The sequence below is a fragment of the Echinops telfairi genome, unplaced genomic scaffold (genome assembly GCF_000313985.2).
Source record: "Echinops telfairi isolate 266 unplaced genomic scaffold, ASM31398v2 ScPeMD7_7468;HRSCAF=8506_0, whole genome shotgun sequence".
Classification (NCBI taxonomy): Eukaryota; Metazoa; Chordata; class Mammalia; order Afrosoricida; family Tenrecidae; genus Echinops; species Echinops telfairi.
In genome coordinates this window covers 5,904,776-5,926,680 of record NW_022111369.1, presented here as the reverse complement: position 1 = coordinate 5,926,680, position 21,905 = coordinate 5,904,776, and the positions used below count along the sequence as shown (strand labels likewise).

The 21,905-nt window shown below is 47.0% G+C and overlaps 1 protein-coding gene across 1 annotated transcript in view; it reads right to left on the bottom strand.

Annotated features, from left to right (window-relative positions):
• Window positions 1-547: 547 nt before the first annotated feature.
• ELOVL6 (ELOVL fatty acid elongase 6) overlaps window positions 548-21,905 on the bottom strand; it is a 152,892-nt gene continuing 131,534 nt past the window's right edge. The window contains exons 3-4 of the mRNA XM_004703308.3: window positions 11,074-11,225; window positions 548-2,060 (exon numbers count right to left, since the gene is read on the bottom strand). Coding sequence (XP_004703365.1) covers window positions 1,636-2,060; window positions 11,074-11,225 — 577 coding nt within the window. The 3' untranslated portion in view covers window positions 548-1,635. The remainder of the gene's footprint in view (window positions 2,061-11,073; window positions 11,226-21,905) is intronic.

Below are 21,905 nucleotides of genomic sequence, written 5' to 3'. Positions count from 1 at the left end.
ATTTTCTGAAGCTGACTTGAAGCAGGATGTCCTACAATTTGGTCAAAAAACATTATTTTTTTCCCATTTAAAACTATAGTAAGTCTATATAGGGGGCCCTTTGTTGTCAACTGTTGCCGCCAAACTTGCCATGAAGTGTTTGTTGAAGTATCTCCACTTGACCAGCAGAGGGCACTTTAAACACCTCTACATTGCTTGGGGGAGCAAATGCAGATGATGCAGAAACACAGTGTTCACGCATGTCAGTTAGAGCCCTGCAGATTTGTTTCTGAAATTCACAAAAATATAGAAAATATGGGCGGTACCATAGGGTTCCTTGGGAAGGTTATGCGTATGTGTGACGTCAGATGGGGGGTGGGAGTAGAAATAGTGACTGTTAGTGGGTCTCCGGCTCACCTCTGGCCCCATCCCTCCCTGTGCTCCGCTCAGGAACGGTGTCAGATACAGTAGAGAAGGCAGTACAGGGCTCATTTCAAATCATTTGGTTGAGTTCTCTTAATGGCGTTCTTATCCCGCGGCGCCCCCACCCCACCCCCGCCCCCCAGCATGTATTTACTCTTCGGTTCAAATGCCTGGCGCGAGCAAAGGTGAACACTTCGTTTCTCCTTTCCGAGTAAAAACTGCGGTGCCACGCTCGGAAATGCTCCCGGTCACAGCTGTCCCTCCGGGAGCTGGGTGGCAGTGTTTCCATCCTCCGGGGAGGAACCTTCGAAAAGTACTGTGTCCCGTTTGGTTTGTGCAAATTCACTAGCCTGAGGAGGTGCAGCGAGGGGGAAACCATCAGTCTTTCTCTCGGTGGAAATGCTGCTCACGGCCCTTTTCCGAAGAGGTGATTAACCCACCGCTGCTGATTCCGACTCATCGCACCCCACCGGAAGGGACTAGAACTCCCCCAGAGGGCTTCCCAGGCTGTTCCTCTTAGAGAAGCCCTGCCTCGTCTTTCCCCAGCGGAGCAGCTGGTGGTGCCCACCATGGGCCTGTTCCCTATCAGCCCAGTGCTGTCCCTGCTGGGCCAACCGGAGAGGTGGTTAACAGGGGGGCAAGGGCGAAGGCCTGCTGACCTTTCTGCAAAAGCTTGGCACGTCAGCAAAAGCATTGTGTTGCTCTACATACACACACCGCTGTCTTCGTTTTCCTCTTTCCGCTGGCTCTGGTTTAGTGTGGGAAAAAGAACGTGTGCTCACACCGCTATTTATTATTCTTAAAACTCCTGATCCTCCTTAAAGTATGACGCTTTCATCCTCAGAGAAATATAAGACCTTGTAAATAAAGTTGTTTGTTTTTCACCACGGTGGGTTAATAGCCTGTGTGTTTGCCGTCTGCTTCTCCCCCCTGCCGCCCCCCACCCACCTCGGGTTCCCTTTTGCATCCATGGGTCCTCACAGCTAAAGGGCTTCCAGCAGCAGTCCTTTGAGACGGAGGTGAACTCAGTGTGTCCTCACCAAATAAGGATCATAAACGTACTGGGTTACGTCACCCTAGTTATCCCTCAGCTGCCTTGGGCTGTGTGTTTGCTTGTGTGTTGTGTTTTGTGTTAGCTGCACCATGTGTGATTCCTTGTGCCATTTTCTTTTGTCTTTTTTTTTTTTTTTCTCTTGATGACCCTGAGCTACGGCTTCCTCCTCAGTTCCGACACTATTCCGCCTTCGTGGCTTTCCTCCTCTGGCCGATGTAGGCCTCAAAGAAGAAATGGCAGAAGAGCACAAAGTAGCTGAGGTACATGAGGGAGGACCAGAAGATGTTGTGAAAGTGTGAATGGCACTGGTCTTGCTGCATCCAGGAGAAGACCAGGTAGTTAACGACACAGCCCATCACCATCTGCGTGATCTGGGACAAGGTGATGAACATGGCAAACTTCCGGGAGACGCGGAAGCCCGCCGCCCGCAGGGCGTAGTAAGAGTACATCACGGCGTGCACGACATAGTTCATGGTCATGAACCAACCACCCCCGGCAACCATGTCTTTGTAGGAGTACCAAGAGTACAGGAGCACAGTGATGTGGTGGTACCAGTGCAGGAAGATCAGCTTCTGCTTCCTCAGAATAATAAATATTGTATCCCCTGAAAGACAAGGAGAGAAAGAAAACACACGTGAGGCCTGGGCCCACCACGGAAGGATCGTTTCTTTTTCTGCCAGGAGAGGAGAGACAACTTGAGGGAGGCACTTCGGGATCAGATGGTTATCATCACTGCTAGGTGTCATCTACGTTGGTTTTGACACCCAGTGGCCTTACAGGACCCAGGAGAACTAGCCCGCAGGGTTTGCTGGGCTGGAAGCTTCCTGGGCGCAGACTGCAGGTGTTCTCCTAGTGGGTTCACCGTGCCACTCGGGCTCCTTTGAAAGCCACGTGAACTCCATTTGAATCCTAGACTGGGATTTACTAGCTCTGCCACTTTGGGCAAGTTCCTGATCCACATTCATCCCGAGTTTCCTATTCTGTAAAACGAGGATAAGAAAATTAGCTCAGCGTTAATTCAGCGACGGTGAGTGGTGATGGATGGATGATACGAGTGGTGGAATGAATGTCGCTGAAACACACAGGCACAAAGGAAACAGTTTTAAAGGGAAAAAGATAGCTCAGAGTTGTTGACAGATTAAATCAGATCCTTAATATGGCCACCTGGCCCATAGTAAACACCCAATCAATGTTACCTTTAAGCAGGTATTTTATACGAAATCCCATTAATTGTAGTTGGTCTGAAGGAAAGTTAGCTACCATGTTCACTCACAGATTTTAGGAAAACAACACCCGGATGGGTCCTGGGACTCATCTCGGATCAGTTATCATCTGAAGCCAGGTGCCCAGCACATGTGTCTTGGCTCCCCAGGAGGAAACCATGGTAACCACCACTGGTCCTGATGACCGGACAAACGAATCCATCCAAACCAGACCCAGGCCACTGAATGATAGGAGTTGACAGCTCCATCCTTCTCCTGCGGAGTGGCTGGTGGGTCTGAACTCTGTCTTTGGGGGAGCAGTTCAGTAGTTATCTGACAGCTCCACCAGGCTCCCGGTCCATGACACCCCCACCCCCACCCGCCAACAAAAAAACCTCCCTTTCCATGAGTGTGTGCCGACTCATAAGTACACTGTAGGACAGGGTAGACTTGCCAGGATGGGTTTGCAAGACTGTAACTCTTTGTGGAAGTAGAAAACCTCGTCTTTCTCTGAAGGAGTGAGTGGAGGTTTGGAACAGCTGACCTTGTGGTAGGCGGCTCACCTCCTAACCAGTATGCCACCAGGGCGCCATGTGACAAACAGCCCTCAGGCACTTATATTTGTGAGTTCCCTATAAAATGTGAAGCCTTCCCTCATGGCTACCAGCAAAGTAAAATTTTCATGAAAGGCAAAAGCTGCAAATATCCCTTGGAAGTAGGAGACCCTTGGTTATGAGGTAGGACATTTCTATTAAGGGGAGCTAGATTTAAGTGCAGATAGTCTTTTTCTGTAATGCTTCCTTGAAAAGAGTCATGATTTTGGAAGCTATATGGTAGAACAGTTTTGTAAAGTTGGATGAAGAGAAAAATAAATTAGGTGCCCACCCTTAACAAGGGCAAACGCTGCAAAGAATAAATCCAAGGCCATTGACAAATAGAAAAAAAAAATTTGGATGTGGGGCAAAAACAGAATTAATGCAGGCAAATCCATGATATTCTTTCTTGTCTCTGTGATCATGAGACACGGAGAAATTTAGCAGCGTGCGTGAACCCCAATGTGACTTCTTGCACAATAACAGGGACAGGTCCCCTCCTCTTGCTCTGAGATTTACGTAGGCACAACGGGGTCCAGCGGAAACACTCAGGGAAGCCACATGCTGCGCAGACATGCCTATAACTCTTGAGCCCAAGGAAAGACTGAGAACGACCAGCCCTCAGCAGGAGCTATTCATTTGCTTACTTCTGTTATTGCTCAGTGTGGAAGGCAGCCTGGTGGCGTAGGGGCTATGCATTGGGCTGCAATCCGAAAGGTTCGCCTTTGAAACCACCAGCTGCTTTTCAGGAGAGAGACGGGGCTTTCTACTCCTGTAAACAATGAAAGGCTCAGAAACCCAAGGAGCACCTCTACCCTGTCCTATAGGGTCACTATAGGTCCAAAACGATGTAATGGCAGTGCGTTTGGAGGTCGGAGGTGCCAAGTCAGTCTGCCAGTACATGGTGACCCTGTGCACAACGGAAGAAAACACTGCCCAGTCCTGAGGCATCATCATAGTCACCCCCATGTCTGGGCTCACTGCTATACCCACCATGCCAAGCCATTCTAGTGGGTATGGAGTGGCATCTCTCTGATGGCTAAGGCAGCTCCGTGTCTTTTCATGTGCCTGGTGGCTCTTAGAATTTCCTCTGTGGTGAAATATCTATTCACGCCCCTTGTCTCTTTTATGATGGGGTTATTTGTCTTTATGTTACATTATCAAAGCCATATATGTCTATAGAGCTTGGTTTGGGATTGTTATGATTTTTGAAGCTTCCCTTCCCATTTATGGCTTGCCTTTTCACTTTTTTGGTGAAGTCTTCTGATGACAAAAAGGTTTTCATTTTCATGAAGTTCTAGTTATTGATGCTTCTCTTTTGCCCTTACTGCTTTTGCAACCATATTAGACAACCCATGATTAAAACTAGGCCTGACAACACTGTCGTTCCATCAACAAATTTTACCAGGTCCGTCCCTGATCAATTCCGATTTGTTTTTGTGTGTGTCCTGAGGCATGTGCATCCCATCGCATGTTAACACTTCTGAAAATCCAGTTTTCCCCACACACCATACTTTTAGACAAGACTCTTCATGCCCCATCTAGTGAACTTAGCCCCTTCATCAAAGATCAGCAACCCTTTTGTTAACCATCAATGTTACTTACAGACTTTTCATTGCATTGCATTGATCTATAGGCCTACTGTCATGCCAGCCCCAGGCTGTCTTGATTCCTGTCGGCTGTACTTCATGAGCAGCAGACCTGGGCTTTCTGCTCCTACACACAGTAACCGGCTCAGAAACGCTCAGGGACCATTCCACGCTCTCCGATGGGGTCGTAGGAGTCGGCATTGGCTCGGTGGCCGGGAGTTTGGTCAGAGCTTCGTTCAGTAGCATGGAGGTCTATGTTAAGTTCAGAGCTTCTAATGGCATGGTTGGGAGAAGTGTCATGAAGTCTTTAAAATAAAATGAATTTGAATCCACGTAAGAACTTTTCTTTCAGAGCACGGTATGTCGGATGGAGTAATGAAGGCGGAGGTCTCCCACTCGTGTGTGGTCCAGGAGACTCTCAGAAGTGCCACTGCAATGTCATATCGAGGTCACCATCCCAAGAAGGCAGCGGGCCCAGAGAACGATCGCCAACCTCGGGTGGGAAAACCGGACATGGCTCCAGAGGGCCTCACCACAACTCCGCCAGGTGCTTTCAGATATTTCAGCTGAGATGCGGCGTTTCTTTCTCTCCTCCCTCTGGGGCAACTACACAACATCTCAACTGACTTGTCATGAGCCAAGAGTCATGCCAACCATGCTTCTTGACAGGCTCGCCTGAAACTGCAGCCTGACTCAGCAAGGCAAACTCCCCCAGGGGCCGAGCATGTGGTGTTGGCCAACTAGAGTTTCTCCCTCTGAAGAAAGTCCAGTTGGCATGATGCAAACAATGTCGGCCAAGACTAAGCAACAGGACTTTTGACTCCTGGTGTCAGTCACCTCTTTTTACCACGACCTCTCTACCATCGGTTCAGCAACATTGAGGCAAGGCCTGGTTTTCCTTGGGCCCAAGTTGGCCCCCTGAACTCTACCTCCGCCGGTTTCTGTGCAGCTTCGGAGAAGTCTGTCAACTTTTGCAAACCCCAGGCTGCTCATGGCTGTGAAGAGAAAGAGAATGCGTACCCCGGGGGGGTGTAGCTGGTAACAGACGGCTGCGCTCCTCTGCGCAGAATGAGCAAGGGCCTCGACTCAGAGCAGATGTTTCCAAGAGTCCCCAGAACGAAATCTCAGCAACTGTGAGCGTCATCCCAGTCGTGGGCGCTCCCCGATCGTGACACACAGGGCAGGTAGGGTGGCTCTTTTCCCCTCACTTAGTCTAGTCGATTGTAACCCTGCAACCCACTCACATGAGTTCACTGTTTCTGCTGAAACAGAAAGCCCTGCGTGCATCAAGAGTTGACTGAAAACTGCAGGCCTGTGGCGTTTTGTTCTGGGACGAAGTGCAGCTTCAGGGTTGATGACGAGGAGCAATTCCCTTTTCTGATCAGCCCTTTTCTCTCTAGTATGCAGGAGGGAGACTATAAACTTACATCAGTGAACGGGTAGGCAGGACTTAGGGCCTCAAAAATAAGAAGCTTCAAGTGATCTAAATCTTCCCAAATTAAGAATGAGTGAGGAAGGTTTCTTAAGAGCGAAACATGAGAAGGCACACAACCTGCAAAACGGAAGCAAAGCCCTCCGCAAGCCCACACAGGCGTTCCCTGCCCAGGCAGGGCCACAGAGACAGTGGTCTCAGCCAGGCTGACTCTCCAATCTGTTTTGATTCTGCCTTTGGCGACTGAACCAAGAAAAAGGGCTCAGGCCACGAAAAGCTCTATACAATGGACCTGAAACGACTTGAGGAATGGATGTGTACCACTAACTCGCCTTTCTAAAGAACTATGCCAAGAGTAGGATATTGGTTTGCCCTCTCCCCCTCACCCCCAACAGTCAGTTCTTTGGATAAGTGTAAACAATAATCAGTCCCTGTTTCAAATGTGAAGAGATGGATGATTCGGTGTCCAATCTACAATTTACTGTGGTGAAAGAAGCTTCTCCAGCGAAAGTAATGCCAGTGGCACAGCTCTCTAATCGACTCTGGACTTGAGTGCACTTGAGTGGTGGACCCCCTCTGGGCTCCTGAGCAAAGACTGTGTTCAGTAACACTGTTCGTGATGGAGCAGGGAGGAGTCTAGGCAGTGACAGTGGATAAGCTAACTGGAAGCTTGGTGATTTGAGCCCAGTCAGGGGGTTTCATGACAGAAAGATCTAGTGATACGGTTCTGAAAAGATCACAACCCAGAAAACCCTATGGGATAGTCCTACTTTGTCATTTGACAGCATCTAACAAAAACAACAACAACAACAACAATTACAGACGGGCACTTGTGTGTTTAGGGTAAGCGAAGACATGGTTGATTCATTAACTTCACCAAGACCAATGAAATAATAAGGCATGGGATGACGGCACTCATATCTCTGAGTGTTGAGCTCACAGTTCTCTGGGAATCCCACCAACAACCCTGAACGATTGAGTTCAATTTGGAATTCAAGTACGAAATTCCCATTTTAGATAGACGTTTCAATGAACGCTATAGCCAAGAGATTGAAAGGACCATTTTCATTCTCAAGTCCCCTCACGCCCCCCCCCCCCACCTTGCACCCAAACACAATGGACAAGAAGCTCCTGCCTGAGCAAAGTTATTTCTAGAAAGGTTTCCTTTGAGGCTTCCAGAGTCTGGGAAAGTGTACGGAAAATGAAAAGAGAAAAATTACCAGTCGTCTCCTAACCCCGCTATCATGACAGTGTGGTCTTCCTGCCCTTGACATTTTCCCACAACCGTTTCAGTGATGCTCAAACCCCTGGTGGTACAACCGCAAGGCTGGCAGTTGGAACCCACCCAATGGCTCCATGGCAGAAAGACCTGGCAAACTCATTCCCAAAGCATCACAGCCAAGAAACCCCTATGGGCTGATCTCCATTCTCACATGAACTCACTAGGAGGCAGAACAGGCTCCACAGCACCAAGAAGCAACAATGTTTTACATTTAGTGTTGTAGCATGCCTTTTAACTCAGTCATATACTGCATTTCCTCAGATCATTAACTGCTTTGAAATCATAATATGTTTTATCTTTATTACCTTTCTGATTGCCAAAGTAACATGTACTTGCTGTAAAACATTCTGGTTTGTGTAGGGTTGGTTTTTTACTTTCTGACTGCCACCTGTATGCTGTATAGCCAGCAGCTTTATCAGAACACATTCAACTATTCTCAAGCTCTGGGAATTCAGATTGTTTCCAATTTTTCATTATTAAAGATAGCATTTTGATGCCAAAAAAAAAAAAAAAAGGGCCAGAAGTACAGAAACAACATTCTGATTATGTATTTCTGTTTGGGTCTATAAGCATTGTTGAGTCTACTCAGAGGTGAGTACCCTAAAAGCATTTAGGATAGCATATTCACATTCCTCCTTTGTAGTCAGTTCCATTTACAAACAGGTTGAGAAGGAGACTGAAGAGGATACATACAATTCAAAAACCAAAAACCCATCACCATTGGGTTAATTCTGACTCACAGCAACCCTATATAGTGTCTTCCTAAACTGTAAATAAATCTTTACAGGAGCAGGTAGTCTCAGCTTTCCCTCTCAGAGCGGCTAGTGGGCTTGAACTCTCGATCCCTGTGGTAAGCAGCCCACTCCCTAACCCACAACATCACTAGTGCTGTCTGGAGGGACCCATTGCAAGACAATAAAATCCAAACTCACCGCCATGGAGGGGATTCTGACTCAAATCAACCCTATATAGAGGGCTTCTCCTTTATAGGAACAGATAAGCTCAGTTTTCTCTGGAGGAGAAACAGGTGGGTTTGAACCACTGATCTTGTGATTAGCAGCCCAATGCATATCCATTATATGCTACTGGGGCACCTCTGGAAATACAGTAGGGTGGCATAAATGAAGTTAAGCAAGGACGGTGTGTATACATACATTACTCACTCTGCACAATTCTCACATGTTAATATTCATGGATTTATCTTAAAAAATAAGTCGCAAAGACCTGAATAAAGACTACACATTCTCAGATCAGCTCCAGATTGAGAGCAAATTCAGAAATTTTATGAATCTAATTTAAGAAACAAAATCACTGTAAAAATATATCCAGTATGATTAATTTTCAAAAGAAAGATTACTCATAAAATGAAAATTCAAAATTAAAATATTTCCCCCCCCAAAAAAAGTGTGCGTGTGTGTGTGTGTGTGTAAATTCTTAAAAAATATACCCAGAGAATTTTCCAGCATTGTCTGGAGAGTGAAGTTTGAAAATTACTTCACTAGCTTAAGTTTTTGTACCTAGAGTGTAGATTCAGGTATTTAAACAAACAAACAAACAAACAAAACAGCCTTCTGGGCCCTGGCTCACAAAATTGATATTTAAAAATTTTCCTTTTAGATAAAGTAATCCTTCCAGCCCTATTAAAAGGCAAGTGGCACAATGGATTAAGCAGAGGACCCATCTTCATGGTGACTGTCTTCTCAGAAAGTTTTCTTCTTTGTCTAGCATGGTAAGACAATAGGCAAACCCATAGTTCAAAACTGCCAACTGGCCACAGGCAGCAGATGTACAGCACCCACTGTAAAGCAGGTAAGTAGCTGAGTCACGTATCAGAGACCTCATACCCTCCATGAACTGGGGCACCTTACAAAAAGGGTGCTGAAAACCACTCCCATTGAGACACAAAGACCCCATATTGGGTTTCTGAGATGGTAAATCTTTATGGGAACAGATGATAACCCCCAAAGCAACTCACTGCCATTGAGTCGAGTCTGAATCATAGTGACCCTAATAGACAGAGGAGAACTACCCTTTTGGGGTTCTGAGGTTGTAAGTCTTTCTAGAAGCTGAGAACTTGATCTCCCCGCCCCCCCCACAGTGGCTGGATGGCTTGAATTGCTGACCTTCGGTTTAGCTGTCCAACATGTCACCCCCTGCCAACCAGCACTCCTTATCTTACTGCCAGAGAGCCCACTCTGACTGATAGGAGCCGATGGATTCGAACAGCTGACCTTATGGTTAGAAGGTCAGTGTGTAGCCTTCTATGCCACCAGTATTTCCTCCCTTACATGGCACGAAAAGCTCACCATCAAGTAGATGACGATCATAAAGACCCTAAGGACAGGACAGAACTGTCCCTTGTGAGTTTCCAAGACTGTAACTCTTTAAAAAAAAAATTAAGTTCAATTGTGGCAAAACTACGCACAAGAAAACATTCTCCAATTCAACACCTTCTATATGCTTAATTCAGTGTCATTGATTGTATTCTGGTCCAAGACTGTAAAAGTGACACCCCCCCCCCACCCCCGCTCTTTTTTTTACCTTGAGGAGCAGTTGGTGGTTTTGAACTGCTGACCCAGTGGATTGCAGCCAATCATATAGCTATTACACCACCAGGGGTCCTTTAGATTATGGGTGACTTAAAAAGAAACTGACTTCTGACCCTTTTTTATGCGATTCTTAACTGGTAACATAAAAGAAAATGCGATTAATGAGGGAACCCAGAGTGTGACAAGTTTGTGGGAGGGTGGGCCAAACTGCTCACAGATAAATGCAAAACTTATTACCATGAGCAGACAAATCCCTTTTCCTGGCAATAAAGGTATTTCTCTGGAGAACTGTACCACCACCATTTAGAGTTTTCACTGTCTCCACGCACACGTGTTATCCTTACATTCAAATTCAGCAAACAGTGGAAGGAAGATCCTTACGAGTCCCTACACATTATGGGTATTTTTTATTAATTTCGACATTGTCATTCCCCAGGGTTCGTCTCTTTGACAATCAAAATCAAACAACACCAGGGTCCAACCCTTAGCAACTGCTAATGAGAACAGGAGGAGGCCCAGATGAAAAGCTTAATGTCCTAATCGGGCCCCTAGCTCAGGAGATGAGAGCGTGTTTAGAGATGGGACTGCAAACAGCTATGTTGCTCCCTCCACCCCCTCCCCCAATTCTAATATTAGCCCAGCTGTTAATGGGCCTTAGAGAAGGAGCTGTGTATATTTTAGAAGTCAGTGGACGTATATTTTTAGTAAGGCTTACACATCTGCGTGTCCTATGTAAACTATTTGGCTTTTCATAGACACGGGGTGCCATTATTTACAAGAAGGGAGGGGTCGGAGAGGGAAGCAAACAAAGTGGAAGCCAGTCAGGAACCCCCAGGCAGCAGCACCCACGTTCTTGCAACCAGCAGAAGGGGACCTTCATGAAAAACAACAGCAAACAAGTATTGTAGGGACACGGGGAGCCACGATGGGCGAAGGGGAGAACAAGGAAGGCGAGGAGGCAGACACTCACCTAATTCAGGTGCTTTGCTTAGCACAAAGGCATAAGCCCAGAACTTGCTGACAGGTCCATTGTAAAAACTCTGGTCACAAACTGACTGCTTCAGGCCTTTGGTCATCAAAATGTACACCATATAAGCACCAGTTCGAAGAGCACCGAAAATACTTCATGATGAAAAGAGAAAAGAAACAACATTCAGGAAAATAATTTCACTTCTGACATTAACTCGACCCGTGGGTGGGAAACAGGCATGGATGAATCAGCATCATTTGCATTTACCCTGAACCATCCTCTCATCCACAAACAGGAGCTAATCCGACTTTGCCATGCTTTCTTCAGAAGACCAAACATGAACCCGCTGGCTCTTCATCGATGTCCCCAAAAGAGGGACAGAAGGCAACAGGGATCAATCCAGAGTCGCGTCTCACGATGACAATGGATAGCCTTTGGGTGTTAGCTTGGGAGCGATCCCTGGCAGGCCGAGTGCTGGTGAGATGGGGTTGCTGTACACGGTCGTCCCTACATCCAAATCACTCTGGTTCTGTCCCCTGTTGACCTCGAGTCTCGTCTCTGTTCTGTACTCTGCTGGCCACTTTAATCTAATTCTTCCTCATCTGGACTGGCTTGATCCACCCGGCATCCTGTAGTCCATCTCTCCTTGGATTCCTCTAGCACAATGGTTTTCAACCTTCCTAATGCCATGACCCTTTCATACAGTGTCTCATGTGGTGATGAACCCCGCCCCCCCAACCATAAAATTATATTCATTGCTACTTCATCACTGTTATGAATTGGGCAACCCCTGTGAAAGGGTCCTTCGATCCCCAAAGGGGTCGCGACCCCAGGTTGAGAACCGAGTCTAACACCTTCAACATCACTGTCATGGCCGATCCCTGCTCCCTTCTCTGTTGCTATCATTGCTTACACATGACCCCACGTGCGCAGAGTTGAACTGCCCCACAGGGTTCCCAGGGCTGTGAGGTTGGGCAGCAGATACGTATGCCGGTCCTCTCGGGGTAAGTTCAAACCACCCACGTTTCAGCTAGCAGCCAAGTGCTTTCATTTTTGTGTTAACGTCCCTAGGTCTCCTGAAAGCAGGTATCAGTGGTTGCCCACCCCCATGTGGGCGACAGACATGCCTCTGTTCTAGCTAGGCTTTGCAAAGCCTTGTTATGCGTAAGCTCTATGCATAAGCACAGATGAAGGGTTGCTGGAAATATGAAAAAAGGAAAAAAAGAAGAAGCAACTGCCGTGCGACCTGTTTGCCAAGAGGAGAGCTCTGTCAGTACTGGAATGTGACCCCAGGGTGAGAGGTCTTGGCTGGGGAAAGGGGCCTTGAGGACGGAAGTGACTCCCTTACGGTGTGCCTCAGACATGCAGACCACAGGCATGACCGAAAGGGAAGCCGGCTGGGTGTGCAGGGTGGTGATATTGTTGCTTTCCTCTTTTCTGCCTGCCCTGAGAGGCAGCACCCACCTTCCAGACTGGGGATAAACGAGTTGGCAAGTGTTGAGTTGAGTGGCAGCCCGACCAAGTGTGGAAATTAAAAAAACAGACCTGCTGATGTGGATTGGATTTTGGCTCCTGGTGGTCCCATGTGTTACTAAGAAGAAGTGCTTCACTGGCTCTCTGGGCTGGGACCGTGACAGAGGGACAGAGTCAGGTTTCTCGTCTGCCACACTACTGGGTAGGTTCAAACCAGCAACCGTTTCAGTCCATTGTTGACTGCAAGCCATTGGTGTATCGACCACTCAGGGGACCTTTACGTGATGCCCAGACTCAAGTCCAAACTCAGGCCGTGGAGTGGATTCCAACGCTGTGCTACCTCCATAGGGCACACCTGCCCCTGTGGGGGTTTCTAAGACTAACTCTTTAGGAAGCTTTGTCTTTCTCTTGGTGCGGCTGGGCGTTTCAGACAGCACACCTTGCAGTGAGCAGCTCAACTCCTAACCCACAATGCCACCAGGGGTCGTTTTTCACTTGAGTGAACCCTTCAGTGGCTTCCCACTGTACTTAAAGCTCCAGACCAGGGCTCACAGGCTCTTGATGGCCTGTCTCTGCTCCCTCCTTCTGGCATTCTCTCTCTGACCACACAAGCCAACCATGGTGCCTTTCAGTTTCCTGTCTCAGGGCCTTTGCACACGCTGTTTCCTCAGCATTGTCTACCCCCACCCCCCCAGAAGAAATATCTCCTTTAAGAGAATGACCTCAGCCTTTAGAGTAGAGAAATTGCCCTCTTTGGGGAGGGTGATGTGGGGAATTGAATCAGATTAGTCAAGTCATTGGGGAGGGTGATGTGGGGAATTGAATCAGATTAGTCAAGTCAAACACATGGGAGGTTTGGTCTGTCCTATCAGGATAGACTCTCTGCTTTGTCTTTTACCAAATCAGATGACAGCTAAACTTTAATATAAAAAGGTGTCTAGGTCACCAAATTAAAGCATTGCACCTTGAACAATTTATCAGCTGTTCTGGGAAGTAAAATGGACATATGGGTGTGGCCTTTCCCCTGAGTGCATGCGCAGACATTGCTGGTTTAAGAGCAAATCTCTTCCTCTCCCTCGAAAACATGGCCTCATCCCTTACACAGGAGTAAGTCTTGATGATCTAAATCAGTTTGAGTAATGCCATTTTCTTCCTGGATAGGAGGGTGGGCATGTGACCCAACTCTAGCCAATGAGATCTGAAGAGAGGGCTGCTGGGGGCCTCTTGGGAAAGGATTCTAGTCTGCAACTGTAGCAGACGTTTTGCATGCCCAAGGAACCAACCTAAAGAACAAACCAAAGCCCAAAACAAGGCAAAACAACCCCTCAAGAAGGAACCGGGCTGCTGAGTGAGCAGACCTCTGAGGGAAACTACTTCCAGACTTCCTGTTTGGGAGACCATATAGCTTCCTTATTGTATAAATCATTCTAAATGTCCCCCTTCATTGCAGCCCAGTGCATTCCAGTGGACGGAACGATGATTATCAGTCGACTTCTGAATGCTAGTTACCGTTCTGTACAGGGGCTCCCTCTGTGGCTAGGAGGGTTTCTAGTCATAGATATTACGGGTGAACCACTCACTCCACCAAGAGACCCTGGTGTCCCAGTCAGCTAAGTGTGGGGCTGCTGAACTCAGGGTCGGCAGTTCAGACTCATGAGCTGTTCCTGAGCAGTGAGTTTACTTGCTCCCTTAACGATTTACAGCCAGTAAATAAATAAAGATTTACATCCTGGCAAACTCTATATAGGGTGGTTATAAGTCAGAATCCACACAATAGCAGTCAGTTTGGTTTGGGGCACTTACTACATCAGCTATCTGCTTTTACTAGACGAGTGAAGGAGCTACTGATGGTTTCTGTACAAAATGAGAAAACACAGATGATGCATTCTCAAAGTGCATGTCTCTGCGTGTTAGACCCAGATTTGTAAAATGTGTGGATGCTTTAGAAAGCATCCTTTCCCCCACTGACTTCAGCTCAAGATACTCAGGAAGGACACAACACGAACCAGCTAGAGGGACAGCAACAATTACACAACATCCATAGGCTCACTCCGGTCGGTGGTAACAGTTCCCCCAACCTGAAAGGAAATGGTACTGGAGTTTGGGGGTGAGGGAAAGCATTTCAGAGAATTGTAGAATTGAAATGCCCACCATCACAGGGACCCACAATTTTGCTGTCAACAGTGTAGAGCACATATCATTGTCCCATATCTGGACACGAGGCTCCCTCCCCTAAGCTTGGAACAACAAGACTGACTGAGAACAAAAGACAGAGGCACTTTTCATGGAAAGCCTCTGTGCCAGCCATTGGGCCTATGTGCCTGCAGGCAATGGCGCATTGTTCGGATGTGACAATGTACAGTGGGGGGGATGCTTGGCCAATGGGATGATTGTTATTTGTGGGAAGCCATTAGCTTTGCCCCTGGCACATCTCAGCCATTGCACACTTTGGAGCCATGTGGCTTTTATTATAACCGGGCACAAAGTGCCCTTAGACTATGGCAGTTTAGCAGAAATACATTTTAAGGGAGGACCACCCTTTTTATGCTCCCCCACACACACACCTGTTCTGCTACTCCCAAGTCCTTTCTGTGCTCATGCAGACATCACTAATCAATTGTGATACTGTCCCTGGCATCAAGATTCTTCTCAGCCACTCTCGTAAGTCACTACCAATGGATGAGTCATAAAGTGAAGTATGTGTAGACAAGCTCTGACCACATCCATCCATCACTCAGTAATTTTCACAACTGGACCAGTTACTTAACCCATGTCTTTCTTCATCTGAGATGAAGACAGCCCTCATGGGAATTTGCAAATTAGTTCTATACAACTTTTAAATGATGTTAAGAAATTGAACAGTGAGCCTTATATATGTGCTCCCTACAAATTTAAAAAATAATTTTTATTTACTTTTGTTGTTATAGTGGCTTTCACTTTGCCCTTCATCTTTGAAAATCACCTTTAGCTTCAATCTCACTTTGCTATGAGAGAGGGGTTGTTAAGGCTAATGCTGTCTAATTGATAGCCAGGGAAGTGACAGACCCAGAATCCGATCCAAACTGACGAGTGTTCATGTTGTTTGATTGCTCTGGTGGTGAGGGGGTTACATGCTGTGCTGCACAATCTGCAGGGTTAGCAGTTCGAAACTACTGTCATCACTTTGAGGGAGAAAGAGAAGGCTTTCCACTTCCATAAAGAGAATCTTGCAGCCACACAGCATTCCTCTGGTTCTCTTTAATGCTCCCCACCCACCATTCTATCTCACAAATGACCCCCATTCTACCTCACAAACCCTGGTCAGAAACAGTAATAGGAATAGAGACACCATGGGGGTGGGGGGTGGGGGAGCTGATAGCAACGATGGATGTATAATTCCACCCTCCATCCCAGAGAGGGACAAACAACAAAAGTAAAGGGATACACTGGACAGTGTATATATATATATACACTTTATTAAGGGTTCATGAGGGTGGGGAATGGAGGGAAAAGTGGAGCGGATAATAAGGGCTCAAGTAAAAAGATAATGTTTTGAAAATGCCCTTGGCAACATGTTTACAAGCTTGCTTGATATAATTGATTTATGGATTGCTATAATATCTATAAACGCTCCCCATAAAATAAGTTAAAATTTTAATAAAATGTTAGAATCTTGGAAACACACAGTTCTACCTTGTCCAATAGGGTTGCTATGAGTTGGCGTTGACCTAATGGCAGTGAGTTTGTTTGTGGAATTTGGGGGGGATCCTTGTGAAGCATTTTATTTCAGAAGCCAACTTTTGCATGGTTCGCAGCTAAGAAGTTTACAACAGGAGGGGACATGAACATTTTCCAGAGAAACTTCATGAAGAGGAGACAATGTTGACACAGAAACACATCGAGTGCTCACGCTACCTATCTTGATATCAAATGATACAGACGATTTTAAAGTCAAGTGCCCCAAACAAGCTTGAAAGCTTGGGCAATGGTGTTTCATGCGGGCTGGCGGCTCTGTCCCGGGACGTGCTTGTCCTAGCTGTAAGGTCAGGTTGCCATTCCCCCCTGCCCCTGCCCTTAGGAAGCAACATACAATCAGAACTGCCAAAGCCGGAACCGTCCAGCCCAAACCACTCACTGCCATCACGTCTATTCCCACTGGGAAACCTGTCAAAGGGGAAAATGCAAGTATTTGTCACTAAAAGGAGCAATAGAAAAAGTGGTAGGTCGGCACCCTGCCAAAGGCCAAGAACTTGCAAGACCTGGAGAAACAAGGCAGTCCGTCCTATAGAGTTCTTCCTCTCACTGTGAATTCTCTCTCCCTGTCTCTCTTTTTTGTGTGGAAAGCAGAGAGCTCAGTGGGGCGGGGAGTGGAGGCTTCCGCTCCCCCTAGTCATCTTAGCTAGCACGTGCAGTAAGAACACCAGAGGAAAGCGCAGCCTGATCAATGGACGCGCTCGCGCCTTCTCAAGCAATCGTCCTGCGTGCCGGCCAGCAGGAGCCTGCTTCCTGGAACACTAGCAAGGGGGTGAGGACAGCTCTCGGGAAGCAGCAAGAAAGCCATGGCGCCCTCTCTTTTGGGGACAGTGAACAGCCCCGGCAGCACAGGTGGGCTACAAGTTAGGCTGCTAACCAAAAGGTCAGCAGTTCAAAACCACCAGCTGCTCCTCTCCAGTAAAGAGTTATAGGATGCCTGAGAGCCAGAATCAACTCGATGGAACGTTTGTCTTGCTTCCTTTCACAGGTCTAGGCAGAGGTCCTTTCTAAGGAAGTATGGGAGGCATGGCTAATCTCTTAGACACGGCTCTGTCTCCTAGATCTGACCATTTAACTTCTTAAGAAAAGGGCGGATAAATACAATGGACGTATGGGTTGTTATGAGTTGTAAAAAACCCCAAGAAAATGACCTTCAAAAAAAATAAAAGCCGGATCACCCTGAATTGTATCACTCCAATTTTATTGCTATCTGTCTGGAAGCCGAAGTGGAATACTTCAGTCATGACTCAGACTTCTGCCTTGGATCGAGAGAACCTTGGGTATAAATCACTAGTCACGCTTTGGATTATTTGAACATAAATACCAATAGATAGGAAAAACCACTCCAGCCGTTTACTTACTAAACACAAATAAATGCAAAATATTCTGAAATCAAACCAGGATGTCGCCCTTAAGGATCATTTGGGCTGAAGCGTTGCCTACCCCTCCCTCCCATAAACTCAATGCTCAAAGGTGCAATTACTGCCATGCTGGGTAATGGAAACTGCTTTATTACTTTTCTGGTCTGCAATCAGGGCTGAAGAAAAAAGAAGCAGCGCGTGATCTTGTCAGTTGTCAAAACAGGGCAACCACCAATGGATCCCCAGTCACAAGTATCTCCATCCAACTGGGGAGGTGGGGATTTTCCTGATCACAAAAGCTGAATCGCTGTTGGTCTTAGACCTTTAGCTGCCAGAGAAGGAAGCCTGCACAATGATCCCAGAGCAGGCTCAAAGAAATCAACAACTGCAGCACTGACTGAAGTCCCTCGAGGCTTGGGAGGTGGGATAGGATGCTGGTGTTTTCCGTCTAGAATCGCGGCACCTCCACATCAGCCTCATAAGCCTCTGGGTACAAGGTGCAACCCAAACGCTGAGCCTGTTCACACCTGATGAGAGGCCTCCGCAGCGCAGAAGGTCTAAGTTGGTCTAGGGTTTAGCTTTTGCTTTTTAAAAATGAAAAGTATCTTTTGATCATAATGTAACAGGGGTCAAAATGTGCATTGTTGTTTTGGTTCACTGATACAGTCGTGGTCAAAAGCAAGGAAGCTTCTCTGAGGGCTAAGGTATGCCTGGCGGAGCCAAGCCGTGGTACTGTCAATGGGCTCATCTGCGTGGAGAGCTGCATATGGAATAAGGAGAGACCGAAGAAGAATCATGCAGCTGCACGGTGGTGCCGGCAAAAAGGGGAGCAGATCGGTCTTGGAAGAACATGGCCACCATGCTCCTTAGGGTGCTTCGTGTCTCAAGTACTTTGGACATGCTGTCAGGAGAGACCAGGCTCTGGAGAAGGACATGCTCGGTAAAGCAGTGGGGCAGGGAAAAGGAGGGAGCCCTGCAATGAAATGCACTGACCCAGTTGCTGCATCGATGGGCTCAAACGTAAGAACAGTTGTGGGGTGGAGCAGGACCAGGCCGTGTTTCCTTGGCTCGTGCATCAGGACCCTATGAGTCGGAGCTGACTTGATAGCACCTAACGACAATTCAGTAGCCAAATCATAATATAATATACAATTGCAGCCCTCCGGGTAATGTATTTCCTGCACTGCCCCACTAACAATTCAGAGTGTATAATTATGTTTCGCCTTTTACTATTGAATGGTCATCCCTAAATTTGAGCCACATAACGTGCTGGGAACGCTCAATTGGATATCTCCGCTAGAAAGTCAAAAATCTCTCCAAACAGCCCTGATAAAATGGGACAAGAACATGGCTTAACAACAGGGCTTAAACCTTTTAAAAGACCAGATTGACTGGACCAGTTGAAATGAAAAAGACTCCCTGAGACTAATGCTCTGAGATACAGTTTAAACCGTGACCTGAACCTTATCTCTTAGGGCCATCAATAGTGGAAATGACAGGCACACAAAAGAAGACAGTACCCAAGGAGAGTGCTACATTAAAAAATAAACAAACACCTGTACGAGGCCCAACCAGCCGATAGTTATTCTATAGCAAAGACTACATAAGGGGGCAGGGAAACGAGAGCACTGACCAGGAACCAGGAAAACACAATGAAAGAGAAAGTTGATACATGTGCAAAATGTAACTAATGTCAGTTTGACAACTGACACCATTGTCAAATAGTATCAGTTTGTATAAACTTTCACTGACAATACTATAAAACATTATTGAAACACCTGAAAACACACCAACAGGCCCTGAGTAAAACCAGAATAAGCCTGTATATTGCATTTACTGAAACTGAGAACACACACCTCGCTTGACCTAGGAAACCCACAGCTGGAAATATGACATACCCATTTGACAATGCTTGCTAACAATGATTTAGGATGATTTCATCATATCCATGTATCAGGTTTTTTAGAAAACAAAATTTGAACCTTCATTTTCTACTATTGATCAGGTGTTTCTCGTATTTTAAATGGATATCTTCCATCAAATAATTCTGGGGGTTTTAAATAGTGAAAAACAAGAGGCCTTGCAGGTCTGACTATCAGCTAGACAATGCGCTTTTGTTCCCAGTTTAGCGATCTGAAGTATCCTGCAGAGGAACGACGCAGCTGCCCCACTGGCTCTCATGGGTTACCAGTGTCTTCTGGGGGTGCCGTGACTGTGCTCGGTTGCTGGCTGAACCGGGGCACTTCAGTTTCTCTCAGAGGTGCTTTGGATAAAAGACATGGTGATCTACTTCCCCAAATGCCAGTCACTGAGAACCCTGTGGACCCCAGATCTACTATGGCACACTGAACTCTGGAGCTACGAATAGGACCCAACTCCCGGGCACCTGGTCTGGTTCAGTATGATTTCTAGTTATTGATAAAATGGGAATTAAGCCAACACCCAGGGATCTCTCTGCAAATGTGGTTAGCACCGAGAAGTTAGCAGGCAGGCCTGGGGAAGACATGGTAAGAAGGTAGGTAGGCAAACACTCACCCTGGTGAAGATTTTGGTCTGCAGGGCATCATTGCTCACAAACCTCACTGCTAGGTTCACGAGGCTGACACTCTTTCTTTGCAGCAGTAGAAAGCCCCCTCTTTCTCCCTCCTAGCAGCTGGTGGTTTTGACCTACTAACCATGCACTAAGCAGCCCACCACACCACTGGGGCTAATCAGCGTCCACAAAACACCCTTTGAAAGGCCCTGAAAGAAACAGACTATTAAAAACTATAATACATGATAAAGAAAAAGACTCAGTCTAAAAAGCTAAGGCTTGTTTAGAACAAGAGGATGAGAGGCCTCTTGAAAGACATGTCACTCAAGCTCAGCCCTGAAGCATGAAATTGCTGTCATTGTCTGTTTGCACTGGCATCTGAAAATAACTGTTAAAAAACCACTAGCTTCCGGTGAGCTGGATGAGCTTCCTGGGACAATGGCGCTACATGTTGTAGTGCAGGCGCCACCAGTGTGGAAGGCTTCATGGAAGAAGCCATGGGGAGAGTTGAGCGGCCCAGAGAAAACTATCTTAGTGGGTAAGGTGGTTCCCCACGGACAAACAGAAGGCAGCTTGCAATCTATGCCCGATGTCACCGAGAATCCCCTGACTGGCAGCAGGCTGCAGTCAGAGACAGATGTTCTAATTAAATGTGTGACAGGATGGGCTGGCTTCGATTCCCTGTCTGATGGATGATGCATCCCCTTAACTTGTAAATCACAGCGTTTTTTTTAAATTAAAAGGGGGAGGGGGAGAACCCCAAAGTCGTAAGATTCTGAATGCAACTTAGCGAACAACACCTTTGCTTCACGGAGATCTGACGGGCTACACACTACTGAGAATCGTCCAGGTACGGAGAATGTAGAGCATGGACTTCACACCTGGCTCCAGGTACCAGGCAGGGCAAAGAAAGCCTGGGGCCAAGTCTGAAAACCGAGTGTGGCAAAACAAGAAGGGAGGAGGGAAGTGGAAAGAGGAGCAGCGAGGCTAAAACACAACAACAAAAATACTAACGACAGTGTGGTACCATCATGGGGCCCTATTATAATTCCCCCAAAGCAATGTGAAGGGCTTCAGAAAGTTGTGGGAAAACAGGGTGACAAGATAATGGCATTTGCTCACCAACACACAGCCCACGAGGAACGCCGCTCTGTAGCACCCAGGGTGGCCATGAGCTGGAACCCACTCAAAGGCAACAGGGTTTTGCTTCTGAAACGGGTCCTCACTCTGGGTGAGGGACACACCGGCGGCCTCACTCTGCAAGACACCTGCCTTCCAGCCACCCGCCCTCCTCTCGCCAGGAAACTTGGCATGAAGCTGCACAGGTAAAGGACACCGCTCACATATGTAGCATTACTGAATCAGTGCTGGCACTCCTTTCCAACTTCATGGCTTGAGGGGCTGCTAAAATTTCACAAAATCCTTGCTTTTATATGATGCATGGTCTCCCTTGGCCTTATTTTCGTCACTCAAAGACAGTTGAGATGCCATCTGCGTTCCTGTGAAGCCATGCTCAGGGCTAAGGTATGTTTGTTTCAACTACCTATATGAGGTAGTTAGCTTATTGTGCCAACCTGGCCGATAAACACATATGGGATTAATTGAAGGGCAGAGAAATAAATGGCTCGCCGAGCCTCGGCTTTCTTGTCTCTCATTCTTTGATCATCGGACCAGTGTGCGGCTGCCTTGCTTGTTCTGTGCCTCAATTTGCAAGCTACACTACCTCTGGGACA